Below are 27,375 nucleotides of genomic sequence, written 5' to 3' on the forward strand. Positions count from 1 at the left end.
CTAAAAAAAAAAAAAATAGAAAAAAAAAATCTGAGGTACCACAAAAATTGTAACAGTGCATGTGATCTGCTGGGGACTCATATGCGCAGCCTTGGTGTGTTGTGGTGCCATTTAAAAATGAGTGGCCCCACAAAACAGCGACCATAACTACTGTTGTCATGCAATACCACAATGCATAAAACATGAATGGGCCTTTTCCTTGTGTATTTACAGAGATTATGTTAATCAATTTCAAATCCATTCAGAGAGCGTCGTCATTTAACATTTTTATATGTTACAAATAATATGCAGGACTTACTGGTCCCATTTGAAAAAGTATTTTTGGGACAAGGCTCACAAGCACTCGTATTTGTCACATAGAATCCTGGATTGCATGGTGGGCACTTCTTCTTAACACCTGATACTGGCAGACCTTTCGCTCCTTCCAAACTGTTACTGCATATCTTAGGTTCGATCCATTTATACATGAGTTGAGTCTAAACACAAATAGACAATACTGGTTAACAGTTTTCCCTTTTCTGCAAATGTAATTGTTGAGTAAAGTAACCTTGTACAATTTACCTCTCTATTGGCATCACATGGTGTGTGTGTAAAGAAATAATCTTTGTCTGTGCATGGTGGGCGAGGAAGACAAGATCCAGATCCAGGAACTGGAGATAAAAACCATTACAAACAGAAAGATTATTATTATTATTTTTTTTTTTTTGCGTAAACCATGCTCCTCTATCAAGAAGAGCTGAACCACAAAATAGCTGTTATAACTGAACTCTGGCTCAGAATAAAAAAAAAAAAAAATGTTAATTAAAAAAATAATAATTTATTGTAGCCTATTAAAAAGGACCTAGGATTCACCTCCTGCACCTTGGAGTCCTTTCACACTTGATGTATAAACTGGCACCTGTCTTGTAGCACAGCACCAACTATTGTATGTTTCTGCAACTGTCATGCGCAGCCAACTACAATTAAAAAGTAACTTCTTTTTTCTTTTGTTTTACACAATAGTCACTTAAGCAACGTGGAAAGGGTTTAAAAAAATAAATTTAAAAAACTATTTTGACTATAGTAACACTAGATTTAAAAGTATTAGTGGTCAAGCTAAAAATATACATATATTTTTTTTTGTGTAAAATACATACAAAATTAATTGGGTGACTATACAACTAAAATAACTCTTGCGCCCCCCCCCCCCCCCCCGAAAAAACAAACAATGTTATTGCCAAATAATTTTTTTTAAAACTGTGTACTAATGAATACAGAACTGCATTGATTTGTGTCCTTTATTTATGCCTGTAGTTCAGCTTTATCTGGGTTGAAGTGTAAAAGGAATTTTTTTCATGGAGTAGGGAAGGAATAAAACCTAAGTCCAGTTTTTATAACTGTCACTGCTGGGGAAATTCACTCTTCTATTTGCTCTGGTGACCGTTTTCACCAAAAAAGTGAAAGGTAAACTTTTTTTTTTTTGATAAACAACAAAATCTCCTGCACTCAAAGGTGATGTTATGGTGGTGGATGTTGCCCACAATCTCTATGGCTCCAGGTAACTGCACAGGCGCTGCTACCCTCTAGGGTTGGGGAGAACCCAATGGAAACCCTGTGGAAAAAAAAAAAAAACGAGAAGAGGGCATACCAACCTTACACATTAAACATTTCTAAGTCCACAATGGACACAAAGCAACTAGGTCACTGAGATAGTGTCCAGCACGCCAGAGGACCTTCCAGATGGCTGACGCATTTCAAGGGGGGCCCCCCTCTTCCTTTGTGAGTATAGCTTGTCTTTGTATATAAACATTACTTAATTTGCAAAGGTTAGTGTGCCCTCTTCTCATTTTTTCCCAAAGTAAAGGAAAATCCTCAAATTAAGCAACCTGCTCCTCTGAAAACAGAGGTTGAAATTCCATTAACTTTACAAAAATTATCTAATTTCTGGTTGCTGCTGCAGAACAGGAAGGTAAAGTAAATATCCTCAGCAGGAGAAAAAAAAAAACTGATAGGGGGGTCAACCTTTTTTTTCTATCTACAACAAAAAAAAAAATGTTGCATTGCAATCCAGTTTTTGCAGTTAGCGTATTTGAATCTGCATTGGTGAACAAAAGGTGTCCTCATAAAATGTGCTGCTGCCATTGTTGCATTTTCCAGTCTTTAAGTCAGCAAGGCCCTGTTTACACCTGTGGTTGAGCTGCAATTTTAATGCCCACCAACCACTCCCCCTTAGGCTCCAAAGACAGAACAGGGGTGTAAACATGCTACTATCACTATGCCTTGCATCATGACATGGCAAAGATGATCTCCCCCGTTGCAATCAGTGGGTAGTAAAGCCTGCTCAGCATAACCCCGTCAACTGAATTTTGTGGTTAAACCAGTCAGTGAGTAGGCAACATAAATCCTCCTCACGGCCTCTCAAATGTCCCCTGAAGTGCAATCCATGATGAATCGGCCCTCAGATGGGTAACACTAGTGTAAATCAGCTCCAGTGAAGCTGCAGTGGAGGTCAGGGGCCCCAACTGAGCAAAAATATAAATCCTTTGGCAGGAAGCCAAATTTCCACTCACCAGAGTACTTGTCAGCTTCACACTGTATACAGGAGGCAGCTCCACGTGTTGAGTAAGTGTTTCTTGGGCAGATCTGACAGGATGGTGCTCCGTCCATGGGTGCAAATGTTCCAGGCTTGCATGGGAAACATTCTGATGTATATGCTGCACCTATAGAAAGATACAGAATGCTTTTTTCCTACACTATCAGATTAAAAGAAAAAAAAATGAAAAAAGTAATACAAAAAAGTGTCATAATACCTGTGATGAAAATGTTTCTCAATAACACTGGTTTAGGGCTGGAATTTCCAAAATAAAAGGCTGTAGTTTTCCAGTACAGTACATTAGTTCCTTGAGTAAGCTTTACCTGAAGATACAGTTCATTTTTTGAATTAGTAAGCCCATTAGTAAACAGCACATATGCATTCTTGATTCTTTATAGTAAACAGTATGTGTCTGAGGGGGTCTTATCCAAGTAACCTATGTGTGGATATCAGCACAAAATTGTCGGGTGGAAATGAAGTGGTTTTGGGAATTAAAATCATATTCTCCATATAGTCTTAATGTGGACTGGGATATAAATGGTTTCATAGATACTAGCTAGAACATGATATTTAGTTACCAGCTTTATGGACAATCATTTTCCATAGTACATAACATTATATGTGCAATATGTTTAAAAATTTATATTTTCATATTTCTGATCATTTATTTATGTATTTTTTTAGCTCTCTCCAGTATATTTAGGTTATCAGTGTCATGGTTATTTTAGTTTTCATTTTTTAATGGTTATATTTAGCCCATTCATAACGCAAGTTTATTTGGTCAATTTCATATGTTCGGGATTTGACTTTGAGCCACAAAACGAGGATGTATTTAGGAGAGGGAGAGGGAGAGGGAGAGAGAGAGAGAGAGAGAGAGAGAGAGAGAGAGAGGAGAGAGAGAGAGAGAGAGAGAGAGAGAGAGAGAGAGGAGGGGAGAGGGGAGAGAGAGGGGAGGGGAGAGGGGGGAGAGAGGGGAGAGCGTATTTTGCTGTTATATCTTTAGACAGCATTGTGTTGTGGTAAGCCTGCAATCTTTCTATAAGAACTGTTAATTTTCTGATTTATGGACACTGAGGTTTAACTAAATTCACTTTTTCATACGGTTTAGCGCTGCAATTGTTTTTTGGATCAAATTGTTATAGCCAACCACAGATGCACAGCTCATTTGTTCCATTTGGACAAACTAAACAAACCTATTTGTTTGATTTTCGCAGCCACAAGTATGCGCCAAGGGTGACAAACAGATATGAACCCTCAGGGTCATATGGTGTACTTTTAACTATAAAGTTACTTTAATAAATTATTATTTTTGGTTATAGTGGATTATAGTGAAACCAAGGGTTTATCTCAAATCTACATTCACCACAATTTTGGCCCTGAAAGACAAAAACGCTATTCTCCAAAAGGACTATCTCCACAATTTCCAAATGAGAATCGATCAAAGGGCCAGTGACACGAAAAAAGAAAATACTATATGCCCTATGCTCAGTATGCAATCCACGATATACAGTGGGGGCAAAAAAGTATTTAGTCAGCCACCAATTGTGCAAATTCTCCCACTTAAAAAGATAAGAGAGGCCTGTAATTGTCATCATAGGTATACCTCAACCACGAGAGACAAAATGTGGAAACAAATCCAGATAATCACATTGTCTGATTTTTGAAAGAATTTATTTGCAAATAATGGTGGAAAATAAGTATTTGGTCACCTACAAACAAGCAGGATTTCTGGCTCTCACAGACCTGTATCTTCCTCTTTAAGAGGCTCCTTTGTCCTCCACTCATTACCTGTATTAATGGCACCTCTTTGAACTTGCTATCAGTATAAAAGACACCTGTCCACAACCTCAAACAGTCACAGTCCAAATTCCACTGAAGACCAAAGAGCTTTTGAAGAACACTAGAAACAAAATTGTAGACCTGCACCAGGCTGGGAAGACTGAATTTGCAATAGGCAAGCAGCTTGGTGTGAAGAAATCAACTGTGAAAGCAATAATTTGAAAATGGAAGACATACAAGACCACTGATAATCTCCCTTGATCTGGGGCTCCATGCAAGATCTCACCCCATTGGGTCAAAATGATCACAAGAACGTCAAAAATCTCAGAACCACACTGGGAGGCCTAGTGAATGACCTACAGAGACTGGGACCAACATAACAAAGGCTACCATCAGTAACACTCTACACCGCCAGGGACTCAGATCATGCAGTGCCAACGTGTCCCCCTGCTTAAGCCAGTACATGTCCGGGCCCGTCTGAGGTTTGCTAGAGAGCATTTGGATGATCCAGAAGAGGAATGGGAGAATGTTATATGGTCAGATGAAACCAAAGTAGAACTGTTTGGTAGAAACACAACTCATCATGTTTGGAGGAGAGAGAATGCCGAGTTGCAACCAAAGAACACCATACCTACTGTGAATGGGGGTGGCAACATCATGGAGCTGTTTCTCTGCAAAGGGAACAGGACGACTGATCCGTGTACATGAAAGAATGAATGGGGCCATGTATCGTGAGATTTTGAGTGCAAACCTTCCTCCATCAGCAAGGGCATTGAAGATGAAACGTGGCTGGGTCTTTCAGCATAACAGTGATCCCAAACACACTACCCGGGCAATGAAGGAGTGGCTTCGCAAGAAGCATTTCAAGGTCCTGGAGTGGCCTAGACAGTCTTCAGATCTCAACCCCATAGAAAACCTTTGGAGGGAGTTGAAAGTCTGTGTTGCCCAGCGACAGCCCCAAAACATCACTGCTCTAGAGATGATCTGCATGGAGGAATGGGCCAATATACCAGCAACAGTGTGACAACCTTGTGAAGACTTACAGAAAACGTTTGACCTCTGTCATTGCCAACAAAGGATATATAACAAAGTACTGAGATGAACTTTTGCTATTGACCAAATACTTATTTTCCACCATAATTTGCAAATAAATTCTTTCAAACATCACACAGACAATGTGATTGTCTGGATTTGTTTCCACATTTTGTCTCTCATAGTTGAGGTATACCTATGATGACAATTACAGGCCTCTCTCATCTTTTTAAGTGGGAGAACTTTCACAATTGGTGGCTGACTAAATACTTTTTTGCCCCACTGTAGCTCTTTCCTTTGATTATATTAACTTTGGAAATAGTTTAGGGTCTGCTGCTTGTGTGCATAATGCCAAGGTTGCAAGAGCTTTTTTTTTTGTAATAAAAATCTAAAATAAAAACAAAACAAATTTGCAGGCATGCTTGTTGTGTACCTGGGGATTCACCAGGAGAGGCTATACATTTTTTGCGCTTTGGGACTAATTGTATGCATATGTCTGAAAGAATAGAATTCAAGTGAGAACCTTTATTGGTCTACTTAAGTTATTAAGATGCAAGTTTTTGAGATGCATTAGATCCCTTTAGCAGGCTTTATACGTTTCTGAAATGTATAAGCTGGAAAGCTTACATCTTTAATAACTAGCCAAGCCAATCTTTTAATAACTACTCAATTAAGGGTATCATCTTACTCCAATTTTTTGCATTAATTGATGGCTTGATGGATCACTCTACTACTGCTATGCATATGTCTATATGTGGTCAAGTCACACCTTCTCTGATGCAAGGATTGATAACTTGCCTGACCCAAGTAAGACTACTTTACAAATATTGGTCTAGATTAGAATGATGGGGGTTTGAATTTAGTTATTTATATAGAGGCAAACGCATAATAGAGGATTTACTGAATGAACAATCCAGCCATTCTCAGTGGTCCTCATCCCTCCGGATGCCTCTTCTCTGGGCTGACACTGATCATTATGAACCTAAAAAACAAAAAAACAAAAAACAAAAAAACAAACACAAAATGAACAATTACTAAAGTGTTTATAAGAATTGCAATTGGTCCTGTAAAACATACACCTATAAAAATGGTACTATAATATATATATATATATATATATATATATATATATATATATATATATATATATATATATACACACACACACACACACACACACACACACACACATACATACATACACATATATACATACATCATACACACACACACACACTATTATATAAAACTGTTAGGAGTTGTTACGAACACGTTAATACCATTAAGCTTTTACCATATTAAAATGGAGGTATTAAACATGCCCATTAAATGAATAAAGGGAAACTCCCATGACAATCACAATTCAGAGAAGCAGCATTACCCCACATGAGCTTGGAAGTGCATATGTGTGCGTTTTGTTATGCTATGCATACCTCGCAACTTTTTGAGATGGGAATGAGGGACACCCATTAGCAAAAGTATGTAGGCATAGGACACACCCCCTGCTACACCCCATTAAAAGGAAAACTATACAAAAAATTATAAAGTTAAACCTATAAGTGCTTTTTTGCCACTACTATTCCTTTATACTGAATTTTGAAATTTATAATTGCAGCAATTTAGAAATTGGTTGAACGGTTTAGCACTGGAAAATACTTTTTAAAAGACAAAAAGTGCATTTTATATTCACAACTATATAAATCAGACCAAAATGAGGGACAAACAAGGAGGAAAGAAGGACAGAGGGACTTTATTCCAAATCAGGGACAGTCCCTCGAAATCAGGGACAGTTGGGAGCTGTGTGCCATGTCGTATTTTGTAAATGAAATGCAGCACATTTTGTAATCTATTGCCTTAGATGTCACAGACATCACTTTCCTTAGAACACAATGTTTGTGTGAACAGGTCTTCTATCACAGGATGTATACATTGTTCTAACTATAGCAGACCTGTATTGAAGACAATAGCAGAAACATTGTTTCAGGGAGCACTTTCTTCAGATTGAGAAGGAGCAAAGGGAGTTCCTGACCCTCTATTGGGTCCTGCATGGATATCCAGGTTCCCCTCCCCCTCCATTTATTTTTTTAACTACACTAATTTAAACATTTTGCTTAAAATTATGTGTAAAAATTGTAATTACCACTGAGATTTATTCAGCACCTGTACAGTGGGTAATACTAATGTAATTGAGCCAGTTAAGATGTTACAACACTGACAACATATTATTTTAAACATTGGCAAATATCTCACAAATAAAAAGAGAAAAAGGCAGAAAGCAAATTGTAACTAAAGTGCCCAAATGGATGGACACCTTACCTTAATCAGCTGGGGGGGGGGGGGATTAGTGTGATAGATCCCTGCTAAAAATTCCCACATGGACACATTCACCCATGGAGAACTGTGTTTTTTTTTTTTCCAATGTTGGCCACCCAAGAACAGATTTCATTTATCTTACTTTTTTGTCACTTTTTCTTCATTTCACAGTCATTTTAATTATGTCTGAGAGACTTGTTCTCCATTCTCATTCATTAGTTCACCACAACTTTTACAATATTTTAATGCTCCTTATTTTACTAATTTAAAAAAACTTTCAAAAGGACATGTTAGCATTTTTTTAACCTTCCAGTCTGTAGCTTGCCACTATATAACTACAGTATACATTATCTGGAAAATAATGGGCAAGTTCAGCTGATAACGCACCAAAGCAATACTTTTTGTCTGAATAGATTCCAATGTATGGTTTTTTTTCAAATTAAAACCAGACAAAGCTGTGTTTGTAAAGAATTTTGGTGCGGTTGTGTAACTTTTTCATAAAACAGCTTGTGGTATTCAATGAGGCCCTTCATAGAAACAGAATTTCATGCTGAATACATTGAGATGACTATGCTGGTTATTGTGCATGCCTGCTTATTGCATGGGTACATACTCACAAAGAACTCAAATGTAATACTATTGTCCGGATATAAATATTCAAAGGTAAGTGTTCCTTCCTGTTTCAGGTTGATTGAATACATTAAAGTGGCCGAGCATTCATCAGTATTTGATGCTACATATTCACCACGGGCTTCCCACAGTGACCTTGAAAAAGAAACAAATAAATTCACAAATGAGAAATGGAAAGTACCCAAAATGACATGTATCAGACCAAGAATATATGAAAAGTAATGAGGAAATCAATATGTTTCAGCAGAAATAAGAAGAATAAAAAAAAATGGCAACCACTATACAGTCAGCAAGAGAGTTGTGCAATCGAAGGGCAAACTACTAAGTACACAAAAAAATTTAAAAATAAAATTAGAGAATTCCACCAACAACTACCTACCTATAAGAGCAATGGTCTTAGTATAATTTTTTTTGCCAACATAGAAAAATATATGGAAGCCACATTGTCATAAGCAAATGATCAAATCAGGAAACCACCACTTTCTATTTTTTTCTAAATAATGCCAATTCGATCTGTCTGATCTGCTGAAAACCATGCAATTTAGAAAACCAGGCAATCAAGGGTCACAATTTTTATGACTCTTTTTAGAATTGACAAATCATTTATATATGTTAAAAGGTGAAGCAAAAACATTTGTTGTTAATTAAATCACCTTGTTTTCCAACCAAGCTGCTTACTACTACTTGTTCAGCCACCACTGTCCCATGATGTGCTACTCTAATAAGGTGGTTGTCAATATGCAAGGTTTGGGGGGGCCTCAATTGTGGCTCCTGACATCACCAAAGAACTGCATATAATTATCAGTTTATAAAATACCAGGGAGGGTTGCCATACTATATGGTCAAAGACTACAGAGATGCTACATATGTGGTTAGTGCCTTTAGACAGGGTGTAGAAGAGATTGAGAGACTTGGGAAATGTTACACAAGACTAGTAGAGATTACCGATATACTGTCGGACCTTTAGACATCATGTCCACATCCCACTAAAGGCTGCACAACAAGTACCAAAAAGACATATATGGCCCTTGGGCCCGTTTGGACAAAAGCTTTAAATCTATAGGAGCAGCCTGGAGTTTTAACATACACCATTTTATGTGAGCATACTTATATGTGCAGTATTGCACTTTCTTTATCGTACATCATTGAACACAGAGCCTTAAGTAATAACTTAATGGGTTATAGGCCACCTTCAGGTGATGGACACTGGTATACCCAATCCAGGAAGTTCACTCCCTATATAACCCCTCCTCCTTCCAGGAGCACATCAGTTTTTTCATCAGTTTCTAAGGTGTTGGTCACGAGTGAAGATGTGCTCTGAAGACCTCCAGGATGGATCCATGCTGGATTTAAATAGCCTCCATAGACCAGATCCATCCAAAGTAAGTGGATGGTACCTGGGCCTCGTATCCAAAGCACGAGGTTTTGCCTGTAACACCTCTCTTTGTAGAGGCTAGAACCCAGAACCCAGGGCTTTGGTCATGCTACATTACCTAAAGCTTGCGCAGGGAATTCTCTCAGGTAAGAGATCTGCCCCCTGAAGTGACAGAGGGTTAGGGAAAAACCAGCGGGAGAACCCCCCTTCTAATACCCCCCTCCCCCCGCCACAGGAGGTGCAGAGGTCCATCTGTTCCTTATGCTTGCTGGTGTCAGGAGCTCTGCCACTCCCCTCCTCGTGTTGGGTCTGTAGGGCCAAAAGCCACCTGCTCATGCACGGGAACATTTTCAAAAATGAAACAGGGGGGCAGGTTTACAGAGGGGGTGAGGGCCTAGGCGCAGCGCCCTGCAACATCCACAAGGACACACGGCAGGCAAGTAGGATAATAAAAATACAGCTGGAACAGTCTCTCCTTGGCTGACAAGGAGGAAGCAAGCAGTCTGCACACAGGGACACCGGGGCTGTGGGGCACATGAGGGTTGCAACTGGCATTCCTGATACAGGAAGGACACTTTTTTCCCAGCACTAGGCAGAAATTAATAGCGCCTTTACTGTCATGACTATGTTCAGCGATTAAGAATTGCAATTTAATAGTGCCTCTGTTTTTGTGCTTAGGACTATGCCTACCAAAAAACACACCACAAAGACCAAAAAGGTACCAAAGGTTTCACCCCCAGGCACTAGGATCTCCAGTCACATTAACACACTGTCATCCTTGCCTGAATTAACAATTATGGCAAGCCAGGGTGAACCATTGGAACAAATTGATGGTGCAACTGCTTCTCACATCTCAGCTCCTGTATACGTGACTGAAGATGTCCTTTCCTCCACCCTGCAGGGTCTGGAAGGAAGATTAGCAGTTTTAATCGCATCCTCTATTCAAATGGATGGAAAGCATGCTAGATCCCCCTCTTCAGACCCTTTACAAGGGGAACAGTGGGCACAGGATGAGGTGTTACCCTTAGGCGATCAGGAGGAAAAACAAACCAATGATTCCTCTGCGGAGGAAACAGATGAACCTTTTTCAGCCTCACAATCTGAGAAATTGCTGATACAATCTCTTACGGAGATGGTTCGCTCTACTTTCATGCTACCCCTAACAGAGTCTCCTGAAAGCTTGGTTTCTTCCTTGGATTCCTTAAAACCTTCACAGCCTTTGCATGTGTTTTCTGTCCATGCATTACTAGAACAGCTTATTTTTGCTGAATGGGATCACCTGGATAAGCATTTCCTCCCTCCAAAGAGATTATCCATGGAGGAGAAAAAGTCACCAAAAAATGGAAAGTACCAGCAGTTATTTCTGCGATTTCCAGTGTGAATAAAAGCCAGTAGACAATGCACAAATGCTTAAGGATCCAACAGATAAAAGGTTGTAATTCCTGTTAAAATCAGTTTTTTCCTTGGCAGGCGCCATTACTCAGCCTGCAGTCGCTGCAATAGGAGTCTGTCAATCCCTAAAGGACCAATTTAGACAGGCCCTTAAAAAGGGTCCTGCACAACAAGCCTAGGAATTGGTTGAACTACCAAAAGCATTATGCTTTGCCATAGGATGTCATTAAAGATTCTATTCACCAGGTGTCCCACCTTATGCTTATGCTAGTACATATGCGTAGAATCCGGTGGATCAAAAAAAAATTGGTCAGCTGAAACACCATATACAAACCTCCTAACTGGATTCCCTCATCATGGGGAGCGACTATTTGGGGAAGATTTGGAAAAATATATCCAAACTATTTCTAGTGGGAAAAGTACTCTTGCCAGTCAAAAGAAAGTATAAACACCCTTCATTTAAATGGGCTCTTTCTCCTGCGCCAGGGGCTTCCGCCTCTAGGCAGAGGTGACGGCCACCGCCGTCAGACTCTAGAGGAAAACCTAAGGGTCAGGCTCAGGCTCCACAGAAGTCCTGGGGCCGGAAACCTGCAAAGCAGATTCTAAAGCCTTATCATGAAGGGGCAACTGACCTCACCAAGGTGGGGGGAAGACTTCTGCAGTTTTCAGAAGTCTGGCAAGAGGAAATTCAGGACAGATGGGTCATCTCCACGGTAACGCTGGGGTACAAGCTGGAATTTCGGGGCTTTCCACCATCTCATTTCTTGAGGTCAAGCTTTCCCAAAGATCCAGAGAAAAGACAGACAGACAGACAGACAGACAGACAGACAGACAGACAATCTCCGTTTCAGGCACTAGACCGATTAATATATCAAGGGGTGATCCCCACAAAAGAGCAAGGTTTGAGGTTTTATTCAAATCTTTTTATGGTACCAAAACCAAATGGAAACGTCAGACCCATTCTAGATCTAAAAAAATCTAAATAAGTTGGTGAGGGGGCGTGGCTTGGACATGGCGGAGTGAAGTCGTGTTCTTTGTGAGCTCCCGGCCCCGGCCTTCCACCCACGGTATTCCGCTACTGAATCGGCATGCACTCACCCGGAGGATGCAGAACAAGGGCTGCCGCTAAAGGAGACCATACCGGGACTCCTGCTGGAGCGATACAACGCTATTTTAATCCCACACAAAGACGGTCCACAGGTGCTGATTTGTCGGCACCACGAGGCACACCACGTGGAGCATCACAAGCGTGGCCAGTAAGTCGGGACACCCCAGCGGATCGGCACCAAGTCGCGGATACTCTGCCGTTGACACCAGCACCCATGGAGGTACCGGGGGGCTCCCAGGGGTCGGACCAGATTGAGCAGGACCTCCGGTCCTTGATACAGGCCCTCCCCACTAGGACTGACATCGAGGCGCTTATCCTGTGACTCGAGGAGACGCATCGCAGAGATATCCAGGAGGTGAGGGAAGATGTGTCCGCCCTGATGGAAAGGGTGTCTGCGGGAGAGGCCTCCTTTTCTACACTGGAGCACCGAGTAGCAGACTTGGAAAGATCCCGAGACCAACACCGCGACACCGCTATTGCCCTCCAGCTTCATCTGGAGGACATTGAAGACCGGAGCCACAGGAACAACCTGCGGCTCTGGGGTGTGCCCGAATCTCTCGAGGGAGAAACCATGGAGGCCGCTGTGCAGGAAGTTTTTCCTCCTGGAGGACCCTGCGGGTGTTGTGGAGGTAGAGCATCTCCACCGGACTCTGGGACCTAGAAATGCTGAAAGTCCGCGGGATGTTCTCTGCAAACTGCTCCGCTACCCACAGAAAGATGAAATACTGAGAAGGGCATGGGAGCAGGGAGAAGTTGACCTAAACGGAGCAGCCATTACCATACTCCCGGATCTCTCCAGAGCCACGCTGAAACGTAGGGCCCTACTACGCCCCATCCTGGAGTTGGCGAAGGCGAAGGGATGCACCTATCGCTGGGGATACCCGCTTGCTGTCACCTTCCGGAGAGAAGGGAACATGCACACCCTGCAGTCGCCAGCTGACCTGCCCGGCCTGTTCAGGTTTCTTGAAGCGGAACAGATCCCGGTACCTGACTGGTTACAACTGCTCCCTCGCCCGACAGGTAGATCTGGTCCTTCTGCATACAGGGGCCCATTACAGCCCAGACTGCAACGCATCAGACGGAGACCTAGGATGGCCCAGCGGGAGGACCCTCCATACCGTGAGTAGCTCCCTTGCACTGCTTATAAATCAGGAATATCAACCGCGCTCACAATTACAAAAATCTAAAAATAAAAATAAATTAATTAATTGTGAGCGCGGTTGAAATTCCTGATTTATATGCTTTATAGGTGTGTCTCACATCGTATCAATCGCAGCCTTTAGATATTTAGACTGATTGTTGAGAGATTTTTTTAGCACAGTATTTTTTTCCCTTGCACTGCTGCCTGACCCCTGACTTATCTTGGGCATCCCCAACTGTCCTCTATATGTTCACCCAGCGGTTTTGTGACTTTTCCCCGATGGGGGTTCCCCTGCCTTGGCTTTTTCTTTACCTCCATCTGCACCGGCGGACTTAACCCCCCCCCCCCCGCTCTGTTATATCCTCTCCTGACCCACGCAGTGACTCTATTTCTACGGAGGAACAAGATACTTTGACATGCTGGCAGGGGGTTTTTTCTTTTTCTTTTTTTCTTTTTCTTTTACTTTTTATTTGACACTCCCTACATGGCAATGGTTCGATGGACGCCCTGGAGATGGCTGGACATGCCCGCTGACTTTATTGGAAGTGGGGGGAGGAGGGTTACAGGCCACAAGTATCGCACCAGGTTTTTTGACTGAACGTTGCCATCTGCTGAACGGCCTACACTCCCCCCTGCATGCAGGGCTCCCGGGCAGAGATGTATTTGCCGTGTGGGGAATACCTCCCCAGACTGCTTGTAGGTGCGGGCTCCGCTCTGTGCCCCATATTTGATATTCTATACACTGCCTTAGGTGCTGGATTATCTTAGCCAGGGGGATGTGGTTATTTTCTCCTCTTTGGAGGGGGGGGGGGGGAATGTTTTGCTGGGTGGGGGCTGTTACACTCTGCGGTCCGGTGGGCTCTGAGTACCCCCACTGTGCTGGGGGGCGGGAGTGCCCCTGCAGGCCGCGGATAGGTTTGGTATTGTATTGAGGACAGGGGGAGGGACACGAAGTTGTGTTAATGCCAGGGAGTAGAGTAGGGGTATGCTGTTAGACAAATGAATACCTAGCACTGCCTCTTTTTCCTAGGTACAGATCCCACAGCTCTCTTTTATAGTTGAGCTAGGATTTGATGAACCAATGTTTCCACTCCCCGTGAGTAACCATCACGTTGTTATATGCTTTATAGGGCTCCCAATATGTGATTTGATGTTCTTGCCAATGTATGTTTTTGTTATATATGGGATTGCCGGGGGTGGTGGGTGGGACCGGGGGGGGGGGGGGCACGCTTCTCGGTCCTGTACAACCACTACCCCACTTAGGACCGCGCTCAATTCCCGGTATTTCACTGGGGAGCGCTTTAGCTGTATTCAGCACCATTAGCTGTCCTTTTGCGCAGTTCTCCCTTGTGACTGCGCCCTTATTCTCTTTCATTTCTCTTTTCTCTTCGGGCTTGTCAAAAGGCCTACCTGTTACCTCTCCCTTTCCTACATCCATTTTCTTTATCCTAGACTTCGGCCTTACTATAACCCCTCCCACCCCCCCCCTCCCCCAGAACTCACGAGCATGGCTGACCTTACGGTGGTCTCCCTAAATTCAAAGGGATTGAACATCCCAGAGAAGAGACGGATGCTGCTCCATGATATGAGACGTATGAAAGCGGACATTGTGTTTTTACAGGAGACCCACTTCAGAGCTAACTCTCTACCACTCCTCAAGAATAGGTTCTTCCCCGCGGTTTACCACTCCATGTATACGGAGGCTAAGTCGAGGGGAGTATCTATTTTAATCTCGGCCAAAGTGCCATGGACATTTATAGACGTATAATCTGACAAGAAAGGGCGGTACTTGTTTTTGAAAGGGAAAGTGGGAGGGACGGTCGTGACCCTGGCGAATATTTACTCCCCCAATGATCGACAGGACGCCTTTCTCAAAAATAGACTATCTCACCTTGCTCGATTTACAGAGGGCCAGCTTATAGTAGGAGGTGACCTTAATATACCTCTTACTCCCACGGAAGATACCTCTACGGGTCTCTCTTCCACCTCCCGAGAGATGCGCAAACGTGTTTCCGAATCTTTACACTCCGCACAACTTGTTGATACGTGGAGACTTTTTCATCCCGGGGAAAGGGACTACAATTTTTACTCCAGACCACACCAAACATATTCGCGTATAGACTACTTCCTAATCCCCCATAGACACTTACATGCTGTTAAGGATATCACGATAGGAACAATAACTTGGTCAGACCATGCCCCGATAACCCTGCGATACGCCATTGCGGATATTCATAAATCACAGAGGCCACCCTGGCGCCTGAATGACAGTCTTCTTCAAGACCCGGAGATCCTCGCGGATGTAAACAGGGAAATAGACTATTACTTCCAGACTAATTTGAATACCGAGAGTGACCCCTGAGTGATATGGGAAGCACACAAAGCAGTGATCCAGGGGGTACTTATTAAACATGGTTCTAGGCTCCACAAGCAGCGGACGGCACAATTGACGACGTTGCTGCTTAAGGTGCCCCGTATTCCTCGGGACGGACGCCGAAAAAGGCGTTCGACCGAGTGAGCTGGCAGTTTATGTTCTCCACACTGGAGCACATAGGACAAGGGGACAGGATGATGCGCTGGATCTCAGCGGTATACTCCAACCCGACAGCCGGAGTGAGAGCAAACGGTGTTCTTTCAGATATGTTTGAGATCACTAATGGGACCAGGCAGGGGTGCCCTCTCTCCCCCCTGCTGTTTGCTCTGACCCTGGAGTCGTTCCTTTGTCATGTTAGGAGGAACCCAGATATTGTAGGGATCGGGGTTGCGAATACACAATATAAAGTCTCGGCCTACGCAGATGACTTAATGTTTACATTGGCTGATCCATCCCTATCGCTTCCTACCTTACTACGTGAATTTGATACTTATAGCAAACTCTCCAACTTCCGTATAAATCTCAGCAAATCAGAAGCCATGGGCATAGGCATACCCGCCCCCCAGCTGACTAACCTACAAACATGTTTCAATCTGAAATGGACGGAGGTAGCCCTGAAGTACTTGGGCACGTATATACCCCCGAACATATCCCAACTTTTTCAACTCAATTTCCCGCCCCTACTTCATAGAGTCAGAGCCCTGTTACGTAAATGGAACAGCGGCCTCCATTCTTGGTTCGGTCGCTGTAACATCCTGAAAATGATGGTTCTTCCTAAATTTCTCTACCTCCTTCAAGCTCTCCCAATACACATTCCGCTCTCCTACTTCGCACAAATACGATCTGCATTTTTAACTTTTCTTTGGGCGGGGAAAAAGTCCAGGCTTCATGGGATGATTCTGTCACTACCAAAACAATATGGGGGTCTGGCGGTGCCGGATGTGCACACATACTACAAAGCGGCACAGCTAGGTAGACTCATTGATTGGTGTCGTCATGAGAAGGTGAAGCTGTGGACGCAGGTGGAGCAAGCCCAGAGCGAGATCCTCCTGAATGTTGTACCATGGTGCTACAATGATGTGCCGCCGGCCCTCAAGCGCCACCCGCTCATAGGTAACACTGTGGGGGTGTGTGCGCGCGCGTCTGGCTTTCCAGGCCCCCCTGTTTTCCGATAATTCGCCCCTCCGCCCAATTCTGGGCAACCCACGTTTCCCCCCGGGCGCATCTGATGCAATATTTCGAGCCCTGAGGGAATCGGGGTTTTATCAGGCCTCGCACTTTAGTATTTCGGGGGGACTGGAGAACGACCGCAGAACTGACAGACCCAAATGGCCCATACCGACTGGATTTCTTGAGAGCGGCACAACTGCGACACTTCCTAGACACCCTGACGCCACCTAGGGCCGCGGCCCAATCTCCCACACCCATGGAAGACCTATGCGCGGGAACGGGGATGGTGGCTCATACTTTATCCTTGACTTACACGTTATTGAATGTACCGCCGGAAGGCTATCAGCTTCCGAGTCTCATTAAATGGGAAAGGGAACTGAATTGCACGTTTACAGATCTTCAGAAGCAGAAAATTGTGCTGTTTACGCACAAATCGTCAATCTGCACTAAGGTGCAGGAGACGAACTATAAAATTCCTCACGAGATGGTATAGAACCCCGGTGATGCTGAGTAAATTCTTCCCGGTGCCGGGAGGGAAAAGGGAGTTTGTTGCACATTTTTTTATCCTGCCCCAAACTTAGAGGTTTTTGGGAGGGGGTTCGTCAAATCCTACAGAGATTCACTGATTATGTGATCCCTGATGAACCGGTGTTCTTCCTACTCCATGCAAACGACATACCCACACGCTCTTATAAGAAATCCTTGATAAGACATTTGGTAGACGCAGCGAAGGCATGCATCCCCCTTGCTTGGAAGTCTCCGCTCCCGCCTACTCTGAATACCTGGGTCAGGAAAGTCAAGGACGTTAATAGGATGGAGGACCTTGTCCTGACGAGCCAACATAGACAGGAGTTATACTCCAAGACATGGCAGCTGTGGAATGTATTCAAATACTCACAAGAGGGGCAGGCCCTTAGGGAGCCCCTAGTTCACCCACCGTGAAATGGATAATATTTTGAACTGTTGACTGATTGTTTTTCCTTCTCTGTGTATATTGGACACCCATGCTCGTGGGTTCCCCCTTCCTCCCCGCCCCCCCCCCCCCCCAACCTCCTTCAGTCTGTCCACCTCTGGACCCTCCCTTCCCTCTCCCCTCCTATTCACTTTCTTTCTCTCTAGTCTTGCCTTCCTTGGCACTTCAGGGCTCTACTGGAGTTCCTGCGCTTCTTTACATTCTTTCACAAAAAAAAAAAGAAAAGGAGGGGGAGGCCTGGCCGGGCCTAGACAGATGGTGGTTAAGTGCAGATATCAGGGAATACCTGTGCTACAGTTGTATTGTGTCTTGTGCCCCGGATTGTTGTTACATGTACCTGCACTGTGATTGCTTTGATTTTGTACCTGTCGTGGCCGGTTTGGTCCTTTCTTCCGATTACAAATAAAAAAAAAAAAAATATATAAATCAGTTCCTGAAGATCCGCTCCTTTCGCATTGGAGACGATCAGGTCAGGTCAGTAGTTTCTATCCTTCTAGGAGGAGAACTTCTGGTATCTATCGACATCAGGGATGCATATCTGCATGTCCCTATATTTCCCGCTCACCAAAGGTTTCTGCGGTTCGAGTTAGAACAGCAGCATTTCCAGTTTATAGCCCTGCCCTTCGAGCTAGCTACAGCACCTCGAGTGTTCACAAAAGTGCTGGCTCAACCTTTAGCCAGGTTAAGGGCACAGGGCATAATAGTCTTGGTGTACCTAAACTATCTATTGCTAATAGACCAGTCGGTGGCTCGTTTGGAGCAAAGCGTACACATTACAACCAGTTTCCTGGAAATTTTAGGTTGGATTTTCAACCTAGAGAAATCTTTCTTACCGTATTTGCCGGCGTAAAAGACGACCCCCTATTTTTCAAGTGAAAACATAGGTTTTGGGCAATACTCGCAGTATAAGACTACCCCCCTTCTGAGGCAACACCATTTAAAAAAAAAACATTAGAACCATTAAAAAACACAAAGCAAGAATGCCAACTACTCATCCGCCATGCTGTGATATGTCATAAAGTAAATCAAACAATAATAACACAAACAGAGATCTATAGAATGCCACAACTCTGGAAAGTGGAATTTTTCACTAACCAAACCTATACCACTTTTGGGTTACATTCTATGGGAATTGTCCACCAAAATGCATTTAATAAACCCCCTGTCATATGTCCCAGATTTACCTGTCCCTCTTGGGTTCCTGGGACCTCAAAAGATCAGTGAATGGATTTACCCAGGGAAGTATGGTGAGTGGTGTATTATTTTAATGAATACAACGCCTGCTTGGATTGTAGCATCATCAGCCCTTTCCTCTCTCTCTCAAAGCCAATCCGAGCAGGCTACTCTATGTAGCCTGCTCGGATTGACAGAGGTTGTTACTCCAATCCAAGCAGGCTCTGTATTCATTAATAAAATACATCGCTCGCCGGGGATTGGCTCAACGGCGTATACTGTTTGTGGCTGAAGCCACATACAGTATTAGCAGACATTTGGGGGCTGACATCCATCGGGCAGCATTGTATACCCGGCGTATAAGACGACCCCTGATTTTTGGGCATTTTTTTTAAGTGCAAAAGGTAGCCTTATACGACAGAAAATACAGTAATACCGCTAAAAAGGCTGGAGTACTTGGGTCTGATCATAGACACAGCCCAGGAAAAGGTGTTCTTGCCTCAGGAAAACATCAACTCCATAAGAAAGCTGGTGCGGATGGTCAAGTCAAAAGGCGATCCCTCCATTCGCCTTTGCATGAGGTTTCTAGGAAACATGGTGGCTTCATTCGAAGCGGTTCCCTATGCCCAGTTTCATTCAAGACTGTTGCAAAACAGTATCCTGTCTACTTGGAGCAAAATGATTCAAGCTTTAGACTTGCCAATGCGTCTGTCCCCAAGGAGTGTCCCAAAGCCTTAGTTGGTGGTTACTAACCCAGAATTTGCTGAAAGGAAAATCCTTCAGACCAGTTATCTGGAAAGTGGTAACAACAGATGCCAGCCTTTAAGGCTGGGGAGCAGTACTAGAAAAGACAACTGTCCAGGGACAGTGGTCAAGAGCTGAAAGAACATTGCCCATCAATATACTAGAGATTTGGGCAGTGCGTCTGGCTCTGAATGCCTGGACTTTCTGGTTACGCAATTGTCCTGTCAGGATCCAATCCAACAATGCCACAGCTGTGGCTTATATCAATCACCAAGGGGGCACCAAGAGTCTCTCAGCACAGAGAGAGGTGAACAATATTCTAACTTGGGCAGAAAGGAATGTTCCATGCCCATCGGCATCTTCATTACGGGAGTAGAGAATTGGCAGGAGGTTATTCCCAGGGGAATGGTCTCTTCACCTCGACATTTTTTGGGCTGTTTGTCAAAGATGGGGGACTCCGGACGTAGATCTTCTAGTGTCCAGACTCAACATCATGTCCAGGACAAGGGAGCCACTCACATGCAGAACAGATGCGTTGATGACCCCGTGGGATCAGTTCTCACTGATTTATGCATTTTCCCCTATTCAATTGCTGTCTCAAGCTGGAAAGAAAGCCAGTAATTCAGCATGGCCCAGAAGGTCATGGTATGCAGAAATCGTAAAGATGGCAGTGGAGAGTCCATGGTCCATGGTCCCTCCCACTACGGCCAGCCTACTCTCACAAAGACCGATATTCCATCCTACCTTACGGTCTCTAAATTTAACGGCTTAGCTATTGAAACCCACATTCTGAAGAAACGTGGGCTTTCCGGGTAAGTTATCTCTACCTTGATTATTGAAAGGAAGCCAGCTTCCAGAACTATATATTATAGGGTCTGGAGGGCTTATGTTTCCTGGAGTGAATCCAAGGTTTGGCACCCTTAGAGATATAGTATAGGCAGAATTCTTGCCTTTCTACAATTAGGGGTAGAGATGAAATTGGCCTTGAGCACTATTAAAGGCCAAGTCTCAGCTTTATTGGTCTTATTTCAAAGACCGCTTGCTGCTCATTCTTTAGTCCAGGGTTTTATGCAAAGGGAGATGCACCTTAACCTGCCAGTCAAACCTCCCTTGAATCCTTGGGATTTGAAATTAGTTTTGTCCGCGTTACAAAAACAGTCATTTGAACCAATATAACATATTCTCTTAGTCCTTCTGACAAGGAAGTTGGTATTTTTGGTTGCTATATCCTCAGCAAGGAGGGTTTCGGAATTGGCTGCTCTTTCTTGTAAAGAGCCATATTTGATTATTCATGAGGATAGGGTGGCGTTATGCCCTCGTCCAGACTTTTTGTCAAAAGTGGTTTCAGGTTTTCACCTGAACCAAAATATTGGCCTGCCATTGTTTTTTCCAAAACCATGTTCCAGGGAAGAAAAGTCACTACATTGTCTTAATGTGGTGAGAGCAGTGAAAATCTATTTAAAAGACAACTGCTCCGATTCGTAAGACTGATGCCTTATTTATTCTGCCAGAGGGTCCTAAGAAAGGACAGGCAGTGTCAAAATCCATCTAAGTGGATTCGGCAAGTTATAATTCAAACTTATGATTTAAGGGGTAAGAGTCCCCCTTTTCAAGTAAGGCGCATTCTACCAGGGCGGTTAGTGCTTTTTGGGCAGTGTGTCACCAGGCCTCCATGGTTCAGATCTGTAAGGCCGCAACTTGGTCTTCAGCGCATACATTCACCAAGTTTTATCAAGTGGATAAAAGGAGGTATGAGGCCATCGCCTTCGGGTGCAGTGTGCTGCATGCAGCAGTGTAGGTCCTCAAGTCTGGGGATACCCTCCGGGTTGTGTCTCCCTCCCCTCAAGTAGCATTGCTATGGGACATCCCATTAAAGTTTTTACTTAAGGCTCTGTGTCCCATGATGTACGATAAAAATAAAAATAAATAAAAGGATTTTGATAACAGCTTACCTGTAAAAATTCTTTTTCTTGACGTACATCATGGGACACAGAGGTATCTTCCCTCTTTTGGGGAAGTATATTGCTTTGCTATAAAAACTGATGTGCTTCTGGAAGGAGGAGGGGTTATATAGGGAGTGAACTTACTGGATTGGGTATACCAGTATCCATCACCTGAAAGTGGCCTATAACCCATTAATCAATTACTTAAGGCTCTGTGTCCCATGATGTACTCCAAGAAAAGGATTTTTACAGGTAAGCCGTTATAAAAATCCTATTTTTAAAGTTCATATGCTTTGTAAAGCACAGGGAAGACCTGTCATGTATCAGATAAGACCAGAACTGTGTGGACTGCAACAGAGGAAACCCAAACGTGTATAAGTGAAATATGATTTATTAAAGAAAGTGAATAATATAAATACAACCACACAGTGCAATAAACCAACCAACAAAGACCCCCAAACAACAACAGACAGATATGTACAATAAATGGGAAATGCAAGGACCGTAAACGATAGGCAGGCCAGGGTCATACACAGGGAGATCAGCAGATAAACAAGGGCAGTCCAGAATCAGAGTCACAAGCCAGGCCAAGGTCATACACGGGAGATCAGCAAATGGGGTAGGGAACACAGGACAGGGAGAGGATGGACGGATCAGACTGCAGGACAGGGATAATGGTAACAGGTGGGACAGGGTAGGGACCAGGACAGGGAAACAGGATAAGAACCACGGGTCACAGGTACAGAATCAGGATCGCAAGCAGCAGGTCAGGGCACAAGGAACAATACCAAGGCGAGGTGTGTGTGCACCTGCCGGGTATTTATAATGGCTGCTGTCAGTCATGTGACGCCTGACTGCAGAAGGCAATACCTGCTCCATACTGCCAGGATCCCTCCGCTGGTGGACACCAGTACTGCGGACCAAAGATGACATAATTCCAGCAGGAGACACCTGCTGGTGGATCGCAGTACTGCATGCCAAATGATTGATATTACCAGCGGAGGGAACCTTTCCTGACAGTACCCCCCCTCAAAGGAGCGACCTCCGGACGCTCCAACTAGCAGTTGCTGGGGAAAGTCCATTGCGTCAAGCTGGGCTATGAGCAAAGTCACATCAGGTTGGGTAACGGGCACTTCAAGCAGGGCAGCAGACAGAAGCGCATCGGCCCGGGAAGCTGGCACATCGGGCTGGAAGGCAGGCAACGACACGTCAGGCTGGAAGGCGGGCAGCGGCACGTCAGGCTGGAAGGCGGGCAGCGGCACGTCAGGCTGGAAGGCGGGCAGCGGCACGTCAGGCTGGAAGGCGGGCAGCGGCACGTCAGGCTGGAAGGCGGGCAGCGGCACGTCAGGCTGGAAGGCGGGCAGCGGCACGTCAGGCTGGAAGGCGGGCAGCGGCACGTCAGGCTGGAAGGCGGGCAGCGGCACGTCAGGCTGGAAGGCGGGCAGCGGCACGTCAAGCTGGAAGGCAGGCACTGGGACGTCAAGCTGGAAGGCAGGCACTGGGACGTCAAGCTGGAAGGCAGGCACTGGGACGTCAAGCTGGAAGGCAGGCACTGGGACGTCAAGCTGGAAGGCAGGCACTGGGACGTCAAGCTGGAAGGCAGGCACTGGGACGTCAAGCTGGAAGGCAGGCACTGGGACGTCAAGCTGGAAGGCAGGCACTGGGATGTCAGGCACATCAGACTGGAAGGCATCGGACTGCAAGGCCGGGACATCAGACTGAAAGGCATCGGACTGCAAGGCCAGGACATCAGACTGGAAGGAATCGGACTGCGAGGCCGGGACATCAGACTGGAAGGAATCGGACTGCGAGGCCGGGACATCAGACTGCGAGGCCGGGACATCAGACTGCGAGGCCGGGACATCAGACTGCGAGGCCGGGACATCAGACTGCGAGGCCGGGACATCAGACTGCGAGGCCGGGACATCAGACTGCGAGGCCGGGACATCAGACTGCGAGGCCGGGACATCAGACTGCGAGGCCGGGACATCAGACTGCGAGGCCGGGTCATCAGACTGCGAGGCCGGGACATCAGACTGCGAGGCCGGGACATCAGACTGCGAGGCCGGGACATCAGACTGGAAGGAATCGGACTGCGAGGCCGGGACATCAGACTGCGAGGCCGGGACATCAGACTGCGAGGCCGGGACATCAGACTGCGAGGCCGGGACATCAGACTGCGAGGCCGGGACATCAGACTGCAAGGCATCAGACTGGAAGGCCGGGACATCAGACTGGAAGGCATCAGACTGGAAGGCCGGGACATCAGACTGGAAGGCATCAGACTGGAAGGCCGGGACATCAGACTGGAAGGCATCAGACTGGAAGGCCGGGACATCAGACTGGAAGGCATCAGACTGGAAGGCCGGGACATCAGACTGCAAGACATCAGACTGGAAGGCCGGGACATCAGACTGGAAGGCCGGGACATCAGACTGCAAGACATCAGACTGGAAGGCCGGGACATCAGACTGCAAGACATCAGGCTGCAAGGCGTCTGGCTGGAAGGCCAGGACATCAGACTGCAAGACATCAGGCTGCAAGGTGTCTGGCTGGAAGGCCGGGACATCAGGCTGCAAGGCGTCTGGCTGGAAGGCCAGGACATCAGACTGCAAGACATCAGGCTGCAAGGCGTCTGGCTGGAAGGCCGGGACATCAGGCTGCAAGGCGTCTGGCTGGAAGGCCGGGACATCAGGCTGCAAGGCGTCTGGCTGGAAGGCCGGGACATCAGGCTGCAAGGCGTCTGGCTGGAAGGCCGGGACATCAGGCTGCAAGGCGTCTGGCTGGAAGGCCGGGACATCAGGCTGCAAGGCGTCTGGCTGGAAGGCCGGGACATCAGGCTGCAAGGCGTCTGGCTGGAAGGCCGGGACATCAGGCTGCAAGGCGTCTGGCTGGAAGGCCGGGACATCAGGCTGCAAGGCGTCTGGCTGGAAGGCCGGGACATCAGGCTGCAAGGCGTCTGGCTGGAAGGCCGGGACATCAGGCTGCAAGGCGTCTGGCTGGAAGGCCGGGACATCAGGCTGCAAGACGTCAGGCTGGAGCAGGTTGGTTGATGTGGAGGCAGGTTGCGTTACTGGCAGGATCAAATGGGTAGGAAAGAACTTCCGTCTCTTTTTAGATTTAGCTACTGAAGGCCTGTAGGTAGCTGCAGATCTATAGGTAGGGGATGAAGCAAACTGGAGAGAAGGGTTGGAATATGGCAGGGAAGAAGTAACAGTGGCTGGGGGAAGTTCTGGAGGGATAGTGGGCCATGGGAAAGAGGCAGTTGGATTAAAGGCAGGATATGTGCAGCAGGAAGAAACAGGGTATTGATATTTGGTGGGGAGTAGAGTATATTGGGCTGAAACTGAGGTTGCCATAGGTGATGGAGGAAGAGTTTCTTGGGCAGGCAGGTGTTTGGTAGCAGAGATGGTTTGTTGTGGGCTGGCTGTGGCTGATTGCAAAATACCAGACCATGCTAAAAGTAGTGGTTGCACAAACTGCGGGTTACATACTGCCTGTCTGACAAGGGATTGTACGGAATCAACACATTCTATTATCATCTGTTGGGAACAGGCTGTGTAATGCTCAAAAAAGTAAGGGGAATCATCTTCCAGAAGCCATACCAGTGATGTGACTTGATTAATACTGAAAGGGGGAGAAAAATCATCCTGGCCCCCTGGGATGCAGGGCAGGGCCAGCTCTGTGCAGATTTGAATTAACGGCTGAACATCCCCAAACAACATACAGCCCTGATCAACCCAGGAGTGAGCTAAACGAATGGTTTCCAACAGCTGATCACTGGTCCACCCTTTCAGTGTCTGGCGGAGATAGTCACCACTCTCAGACGCCAACAAAGCATAATAACGAATCACTTCTAAATTCATTTCTGTAAGCAACCTGAACCAAGATGGTTCCTCTGTGTAGCCACTTCTGGTCAGGGATGGCCTTGGTATTCTGTCATGTATCAGATAAGACCAGAACTGTGTGGACTGCAACAGAGGAAACCCAAACGTGTATAAGTGAAATATGATTTATTAAAGAAAGTGAATAATATAAATACAACCACACAGTGCAATAAACCAACCAACAAAGACCCCCAAACAACAACAGATAGATATGTACAATAAATGGGAAATGCAAGGACCGTAAACGATAGGCAGGCCAGGGTCATACACAGGGAGATCAGCAGATAAACAAGGGCAGTCCAGAATCAGAGTCACAAGCCAGGCCAAGGTCATACACGGGAGATCAGCAAATGGGGTAGGGAACACAGGACAGGGAGAGGATGGACGGATCAGACTGCAGGACAGGGATAATGGTAACAGGTGGGACAGGGTAGGGACCAGGACAGGGAAACAGGATAAGAACCACGGGTCACAGGTACAGAATCAGGATCGCAAGCAGCAGGTCAGGGCACAAGGAACAATACCAAGGCGAGGTGTGTGTGCACCTGCCGGGTATTTATAATGGCTGCTGTCAGTCATGTGACGCCTGACTGCAGAAGGCAATACCTGCTCCATACTGCCAGGATCCCTCCGCTGGTGGACACCAGTACTGCGGACCAAAGATGACATAATTCCAGCAGGAGACACCTGCTGGTGGATCGCAGTACTGCATGCCAAATGATTGATATTACCAGCGGAGGGAACCTTTCCTGACAAGACCATACTTAAAATTCTTTCATAGTGTAGATATGCTAACAACATCTTAAAACACACAGTACATAATTTTTGGGGGAAAATTGTGTTTATTTGCATTTTTCTTCTACATTAAAAATAAATCAAATAAAAATTACCAACACAAAATCAAACAAACATTCATATGACCTTGTGTTAACACATTACAATACCAATGAAATGATAAGTTCTGAAAAATACAGACGATAAGCAAGCACAGATGGAATGCAGTTATACCAGTAGTCATCTCATGATAAACTATTGTGATTATCCATCAGAATATATGTTTGTGCAGACCTTTTATACATCATTATCACTGGGTTTTTACATAAAAACCCACACACATAAACCTTGTGTGCTTCCTACTATTCAGCAAATGTAGCTTCATGGAAGGGAAGAGAATTATTACTAAGCATTACAAGTTATTGTACAATTGCCTAGTGTGAGCTCCCAGGATTATAATAATGCACACACCTAAAGTTGACAGTAAGGGGTGCTGTCCAGACCACACTAAAACTAGTTCTCTGGAGAACTAATGATACCGAGGCTAGTCCTGACAACCAAGTATCCCAGAGCTTACTATATTTATTGGGACAGTCTATTTTGAAAGATTAATTTTTCTCTAGGAAGTGTATTATTAATTATGTGTATCCACTCTGAGTAAGTGGCAAGAAAGAGAAGTCTGCCTATTGGAGCCAAGACAGCTGGTGATAAGGCCTCTTCTAACACTCCCAGAAGACATAACAGGATTTCTAATTTGATATTTGTTTGAAAGGTACACTTTATAATGTTTATAACCGATTGCCAGTAATGAATAATTGGGGCATCGCTAGATCATGTGTATGAAGTCAGCTGAAGGGGCTTGACCCCTTGGACAATTTGCCGCATCCTGCCGCCGCAAACTCAAAGATGGCTTGATGGGTGTACTATAGGCCTGTGTATTATAAATAGTTCTGTTAACCATTGTGTAGATCAGGGTTACTGAATTACAATTTATG

General features: G+C 45.2%; 1 protein-coding gene across 1 annotated transcript in view; it reads right to left on the reverse strand.

The window, feature by feature from the left end:
- ELAPOR1 (endosome-lysosome associated apoptosis and autophagy regulator 1) overlaps positions 1–27,375 on the reverse strand; it is a 108,951-nt gene that overhangs the window by 46,922 nt on the left and 34,654 nt on the right. Inside the window, exons 4-9 of the mRNA XM_077481497.1 lie at positions 8,314–8,461; positions 6,285–6,365; positions 2,790–2,895; positions 2,550–2,699; positions 562–650; positions 299–476 (exon numbers count right to left, since the gene is read on the reverse strand). Of these exons, the coding sequence (XP_077337623.1) occupies positions 299–476; positions 562–650; positions 2,550–2,699; positions 2,790–2,895; positions 6,285–6,365; positions 8,314–8,461 (752 nt within the window). The remainder of the gene's footprint in view (positions 1–298; positions 477–561; positions 651–2,549; positions 2,700–2,789; positions 2,896–6,284; positions 6,366–8,313; positions 8,462–27,375) is intronic.

The sequence above is a fragment of the Lithobates pipiens genome, unplaced genomic scaffold, assembly GCF_037356315.1.
Source record: "Lithobates pipiens isolate NorthernLeopardFrog02 unplaced genomic scaffold, aLitPip1_a1.2 Scaffold_16, whole genome shotgun sequence".
Classification (NCBI taxonomy): Eukaryota; Metazoa; Chordata; class Amphibia; order Anura; family Ranidae; genus Lithobates; species Lithobates pipiens.